Here is a 7408-nt window from a genome sequence, read left to right as displayed (position 1 = left end):
GCTTCTATTTTTAAATGTACCCATCCTATTTATGTGTGTCTGAGCCCTGGCCTCTGTAACTGTATCCCTTCCAACATATGGTGCACATTTATTTTAATTCAGCCACCTTCTTGTGCCCGATTGGTCAGCAGTAAAAGGGAAGCCCTGTGTAGAGTGTCATGCGTAATCGACATGTCCAGCCTCTTAGGAGTCTATCAGACTTTTTAAACATGACATGCTAATAGAGTAAGAAAGAGAAGCACCGAGACGGAGGAATCTGGAAAGATTTAAACATGTCGTCCAGCCTGAGGTTGAAGGTGCTCCTCTTCTTTGCTCTATTCTTTGGAGCAACAGGGTTTCTCTTCCTGATTCTCTCCTGTGGGACTGAGTACTGGCTGCTGGCTGCAGAGTCCTGCAGCAACCCCGGAGAACACAGCCTGAGAGACGGGAAGAGCAACGTGAAGGTATCTGAACTGTGCAGGAGCGACGAGTTGATTTATGTGATGCCTTTTAAGAAAGGGAAACAGTAGTTTATGAGTAAAGATGTATTTATTAACATGCGTATTTAAAATAGGAATATGCTTTGAAATATAAAAGTTACACAAACAGACTGAGTGACTAACATAACATGGAAAACTGTTAATACGCAAAATTTGTCATTTAAAAAAAATGAAAAGCAGATTTTTCCACATTAAAATATGTTTATTTATTAGATAAAACTTAAATGATAGCGTAATGCTGTGAATTTGTATCTAAAATTTGAGTCAACATCATCAATTTATAAAAGAAAAAAGTAAAAATACACAAGAATGTAATTTTTCTGAGCTACTGCAACTGTATTTTAATGGAATACAGGAATTTTTGTTTTTTTATTCATGCAAAATATTTGGTGCCCAAAGTGCTACCTTTTTTATGGGTTTAACAAAAAACAAACAACAACAACAAAAACACTCAGTATAGGATTGCACCAGCCAGATTTCTCCTGCATGGCTAAGATCAAAAGATTGTTACATCTTTTAACACAAATCTATTTTTTCTCATATTTCAGGCCATTCAAAAGACAAAAGTGTGTATAATGTTTTATTATATTTTAAGAAATAAATGTTGACAAATGTTAGTGCAATGCTAGTGATTTTCCATTAGCTCTCCCTAAAGCTGATTTGGGCTGAGGGGCCTGGCAAACCTTTACCATTGCATGGAAATCACTGGACCAGAGGCCAGTACTTGGATTATATGGCAACAGCGTTACACTTCGAATCTGCACACAAACATAAAATGATTTTGTAACAAAAAAGACTGAAAGAGCAAAATAATACTAAAATAGGAGTATAACAGGGTAAGTATAACAAACCAATGTGTCAACATGTTACATGATGCCATTATTTTGTCACAGTAACCTTCATCACCATTGTCAGGCTGCTTATTACACATCACTTTGTTGCTGTCATGTCGCTAGTGGACCGGGTGCAGGCTCTTGTTGCCTAGGTAACCTTGTAACACCCATGTGAACTGTGTTCTTCGCTGTCATTGGTAATCGCTTCAATTGTGCCCTTCAAAGTTGAGAAAAGTTTAACTTAATGATGACAAATTTTATATATATTCAGTCAATTTAATAGATTTTTGTGGAGTAGCTCACAGCACGTCCTATATACTGTGTACCATGGGTTGCATTTCTGGCTAGTTGGTGATGTTTCACATCACTGACCCTTCACATTTGCAAAACAACCAATGTTATTTTAGGCCCTGTGCATGAGAAGGGGCTGAAAAATAGACATATAGTGCACTTGTGCATCAGATACGTTATCTATGACTTTAAATGTCTCCAAATTCACTTTGTAGCTGTAGACCTACAAATTGAATATTTACATATAGTGTCTCTGGATGGTGATACTTGAGACTTAAATGAATGGACAGAGAAAATCAAATCTCGGCCACATGAGAGAAGATGAGGTCACAAAGTTCAGTGTGCCAACTTGCAGTATTCCCCCAGTTGGCTTTTGCACCACTCCCTTCAGACCGCACATGTGCACTTTTTTATGGATCTGCATTCAGATGATCAGGCTTTTATTCTTGCACTGATATCCTTTTGTCCTTTGTCCTGATAGTTTTTGCATTGCTTAAAATTTCAGTATTCTTTCTCTTCTTCTACTTTTTGGCTGCTTTAACTTGGTTATCATGCACTCTAGATTCATTTGAGACTCTGTGAAGATCAAATTGACACACAAATAAAAAAAAAAAACGCCAATCCCATCAGGATGTTTTTGAGCATGATCCTCTTTCAGTGTAAGCTAGAAGAGCTCCAGTGGAGGGTCTCTGGGTGCAAACTTCCTCAAATGTGTCTGTTTGCTGGCAGCCGATGGACCCCCAGTCTTTTTCTGTAGCAGGCTCTGGTTACCCTGACACACTAAACCTGCCTCTTATGCTGTATCCCATAACTTAAACATCTCCCTGCCAGAAAGCACTCACTGCATTTGGATCTTGTTCGTCCTCCACACATTCTTGTAATGAAACCTGGGAGATGAGTGGCTCTGGAGTAAAATTCATTGAGGTATTCATTAAAATTGGCTCCAAACACGGGTCAGAAACAGGGTTTATTTCCACAGCTCTCATCAGATGTTGTTTTCTGATCCGACAGAATTCACAGGGTGTGACCATTTTCCATGAGGGTCTGTTCTGGCGGTGCTCCTACACGGCCTTTTCTCACGATTACTCAATATGGGACCTTTGGATCTGTGAGAACCTTAATTACATGTTTTATAAATGGCAAAAATAACACAGTGAACCTTTAATTGTGACAGCTGCCTTTCCCCCCTCTTCAGCAAACCAGCCTCTACCAAAAGTGTGCGAGGTCGCTTTCCTCTTCCCTTTTCCTGCTAACAAGCCGGTAGAGCTGTGGGATGAGCCGCACAAGTTTCCTGGACAGCCTGTTGAACGCAATGCGGCCACTGGTTGGCATCACTTTGTTATACAAGCGGCACATTGTCACTGTAAAAACAGCACTGAGCACTGACTGGCTGTCGTGTTTTCCTCAGTTTTCAGGATCTGCTGGACCATCTTCTTCGTCATGGGTTTGGCGGCGATCATCATCGGTGGATTTGTTGTCATCTGTGCCGGCCCACTGACCAACCACAAGCTCTATAAAGTGGGCGGGGCTCTACAGCTGCTTGGCGGTAAGGCTAAATATAGAATTGGAGGCTTCTTCTCAAACAGATCCTCAGAAGCTTTCTTCAGAAGGAGACTATCATGAGAACATTTTAAAGTATGTCGTGAGATTTCTGCCCCCCAAAAGAAGAAATTGTATAATTTACTCCATTTGTAATGACAGTTTTGGTCACAGTCCTCTTATCCAGTGTCCATCTGTCTCTGAAATAGGAGAACTATTTTTGTCTGATCCCTTATTCGTTAGAGATCATCACAGCAGGTACACTTTTGCCATCTTTTCCACGCCACATGCGCTTTCTGACACAGTCTGAAGGGAATATGGGTCTCTGGCTAGAATTGAACCAGTGACCTTTCTCTTCCCCAGTGAATCTACAAACCACTACACAGTGAAGCCAGTGTTCTGGCTCTGATTTCTATGACTGGCCAGGAGTGCTACAGCAAACGTAGCCATTAAGTTGTTTAAAGTGGCTTCCACCGCTCATATCCACCTCCGTATTTGTGTTCTTCTGCTCTAATTGGGTAGCTTTGCATGACTGACAGATCAAAATAATCCTAATTTATCGTATGCTGGGCAAACCCTGCCCTCTGTAGGCCACTTTTTTCTGACTGGATGCAGTTTTTTAACAACACCTTTTTTTTACTTGTTTGGATAAAATGTGTTTTAATTTAAAAATCTATTTATGTACTTTCATATCTATGATAAATAATGTAGGATTGTTAAAAAATATTATATTTAATGTGCATAACGTGCAATAATTTTGATTAGCTGATTCGGAAGAATTTATAAATAAAATAAAATTTTGCATAACTTCAAAGACATAAACATGTCTTTTATTTTTAATCCTTTTAAGTAAAGTAGCTTAATTCTAAAAATCATTATAAACATTAATGAATGTTAAACACAAAGTTTCTAGTGCAGATTTGGCTTTGGAATAAAAGAAAACATAAAACAAAAATTGTTCATGTTCAGAAAAATATGTTTTACAATTTTATTTTCAAAATATTTTAATGCTTTCAGCTACACTACAACGAATGTAGAAAGTAAGATTAGTAGTATTAGTGGTATTAAATTAGTTTTAGTAGCATCAAAAAAATAAAAATATTTTAACTAGAAATCACTGACACTAGAAATAATGTAACATTTAATAGAGGTTCACATTTGTTAGCTAACACTGCCTCCAGGTCTGTGTAGCTCAGTTTTAAATGAGAACATGTTTGGAGGTTGTGTTTGAGGAGTTTCATTTTCTGCACATTTAACGTTTCCCTGTTTTGGTGTATTTGTTTGCTGAAGTTCTTGGCTAAACGTTTATCTCAAGAATGTAATTTGAAAGTGTGCGGTTCCAGCTAACCCCAAACACCAATCATCAATACCTTTAGCCTCAGGACATCCTTTCCTCTTCTGCAGAGATCACTCAAGTAAAAAAATCGGAAAAAATCTTTGTTACGAGCCAACATTAGTATGAAAATATTGGTAAGGTTGCAAAATTTAGAAATTAGAAGGGAGGAAAGCCTTTCCCGTGCTTTGGCAAACATGTGAGCCATGTAAAATGTTTTTATGCATGCTTCCAATTTCCTGTTCTACGCAGAGGAAAAACTGAAGAAAAAACAGTCTCATTTCACAATGACTGCATTGTTTGTACTTATGAAGCGGCACGATTTATTGTTTTACTTTGAGCAGTCAAAACAGGCAGTAAAACATGACCTGCTGTGCCACTGACTGGTAAAAACCTGTCCTGCAGGTTTACACGTGTCCCACGGAGTGAGGACAAAAGTGTAGTAGATGACACACTGACAAAACAAAACAAAAAACACAGTATTTAACAGAAACACATCAGCTGAGAAAGGCTGCAACAGACGTTTTGTAAAATGAGTAGAAATATTTAAACTGCAGATGTCATCTGGCATTTTTGCTCCCATTACATTCTTGATTCTCCTGTAAAGCCTGGTTATTATGTCTGTATATCTTATATAGATCAGAAGCTGAATGACCTGCACTGTTTCCTGTGTGTCTGTTAGGCGTGTGTCTGTTCATCGTGGTGGTGATGTATCTGATGTGGATCCAGGTCCTGGACACTCTGGATCAGTTTACCCTCCACCAGAAAGCCTCTCGCTGCCCGTCTTTCCATCTCAGCGTCCAGCACGGCCCCTCGTTCTTCCTGGCTCCGGTGGCCGTCTTCTTCTGCCTACTGGCCGGCCTCCTCTTCGTCCTGGTCGGACGAAGCATCGAGAGTAAAGAGCTGGACAGCACGGACAAAATCTCGGAGATTTCGACAGATGAGCTGTGAATACAGACAGTCGACTTGTTCAAAAGTTCACCGCTCCACGTGTCTGGAGTGAAATGCCGTGTGCTTGGTGTGTAGATGAGTTGCAAATGTGGAGCTGATGATGCTTGAGAAGAAAAACAAATGGTTTGTGGCTTAAAATCAGTCACAGGAGGCTCCTGACGAATCTGATTTTGTCTTGTACCATCGACTGAATGCTGTGATTTTTAGTCTTTTTAGTTGTCTCTTGTGTAGCAGCACTGTAAGCATTAAAGAAATGCTTACAGAGTCCTGGCCAATGATATTCATGCTGTTACCATCCTTTATATACAGTTTACAGTCCATTCAGATGATAGACTGTATATAAAAGCTGGACATAACCAATGTGATGTCAAGCATTGGCATTTGAACTTTCCTTTTTGAAGACCTAATGTTATCATGGCGCCAGAAGTGACCATATCTGGAGTGCTAAGTGATTAGCTTGGTTAGTAAGCTTGCATTCATAAACTGCACATATCTGCTAATTAGTACTAAAGAAATACCAGAATTTAATTCACCAAAACTAAATCAGGCTTCATTATTAATCAGATAAGTTGATTTAAAGTTATCCAAAAGGCATCAGGACCACAAACACAGAGGAGATGTTGAGCTTCGTGAGGCCTCGAAGAAAGCTAATCGCTACAACTGCCTGAGTAGGCTTCAAGCTCCTATTTGAAAATTCATTCAACAGGACTGTTGTTTAATTACTGTAAAGTTGAGCATTACAACAGTCTGTTTACATCATAACATTATAACAGTATAGCTCACACTGAGTCATGTCGGCTTCATTTTTCAGGTGGCCGCCACTTCATCTAAAGTGGAAATGTTGATTGTGTTGTTGCTGTGGGGGAAAAAAGAAATAACTGTGTGTTTGTTTTTAATACAGTGACATTTGATTGACTAGTCAAATGGTTTATGCCATTATATTTTTCTCTGATCTCGTTTTGGTTAGAGATTTATTTTGTTTTTATTTTAATTTACGTGATCGTATCGCGTGTGCTTGAATTACTGTTTACCTCATTGTTGATACATTCTTTTGTTGTAATTGAAAAAAATATACAATTACACAATATAAAAAGTTAAGAGAGGGCATCAAACCAACGTTCATACAGGACAATTTTCAACACATCAAAAAGCATCATTTACATTAAAGGCCTAAACCTTGTGCTCTTTCAGGTTTGTTAGTCATTAACGTGTGTTACTTAAGATAGTAGGATTTAGAGGAACTGCAGGACTTACGTGGAAGTCCAGAGAAGTTTAATATGTAAGAAAAGCTGGTTGGAAACTGAGCTGTTGAGACTCGTTTTAAGGCATTTGACAGAAACAAAGGGACTTTGCCATTACTGTGATGTACATGACGGGACTTGGTGATCCATAAAAGTAGAGTCGACCTCGTAGGTTAAAGCTGCACGGACCTGTGATGGGAATTTTTGCGGTCACCAAACTGAAACCAATGTAGGGGCGTGTACCAACGGGCGCGTACGGGGTTAAAATCAGTTTGCTTACTCAAATATTTGTTCAGTTTCATGTTCGACATTTTACTCCAGTCAATAAACTACTGTAACTTTACATTTACTGCATTTTGCTGTTTGTAAAGGTTCGTTTTTTCTCTACTTCTACTCAAAGATTTCATTGCATTGACACAGCATACGGATAGTAATCGAGCATATGTGCATATAAATGACGACCAGAGAGTTCAGATTTCATCTGTTGACAGTTTAAAGCCACAGTTTTTACTCAGTCGCAAGAAAATAACTTTTTTTCCCCCAGTGAGTAATATAATTCTTCTAAATAAAAAACTATATTCTCAAAAAGCTTGATGTTTTCAAACAGTTATTTAGGAAACTGAAATAAATTCTAGACTCATTAGAAAAATAATGTAATTCTTCAAGCATTTTTCCATTTTATGACCTATAACTAAAAGAATTTAAACAAATGTATTGAAAATTATAAGAATATTCTGTGAC

The 7408-nt window shown here is 38.4% G+C and overlaps 1 protein-coding gene across 1 annotated transcript; it reads left to right on the top strand.

The window, feature by feature from the left end:
• Positions 1 to 132: 132 nt before the first annotated feature.
• On the top strand, positions 133 to 6606 carry LOC102310208 (transmembrane protein 182). The gene is made up of 5 exons (XM_005920160.2): positions 133 to 443; positions 2615 to 2711; positions 2799 to 2927; positions 3012 to 3149; positions 5158 to 6606. Exons 1-5 carry the CDS (start codon positions 273 to 275, stop codon positions 5424 to 5426), a joined length of 804 nt encoding a protein of 267 aa, XP_005920222.1. The 5' UTR covers positions 133 to 272; the 3' UTR covers positions 5427 to 6606.
• Positions 6607 to 7408: the final 802 nt, after the last annotated feature.

Source organism: Haplochromis burtoni, unplaced genomic scaffold (assembly GCF_018398535.1).
Source record: "Haplochromis burtoni strain Fernald_Lab_line unplaced genomic scaffold, NCSU_Asbu1 Contig_38, whole genome shotgun sequence".
Lineage (NCBI taxonomy): Eukaryota > Metazoa > Chordata > Actinopteri > Cichliformes > Cichlidae > Haplochromis > Haplochromis burtoni.
This window is presented reverse-complemented; position numbering and strand designations above follow the sequence as displayed.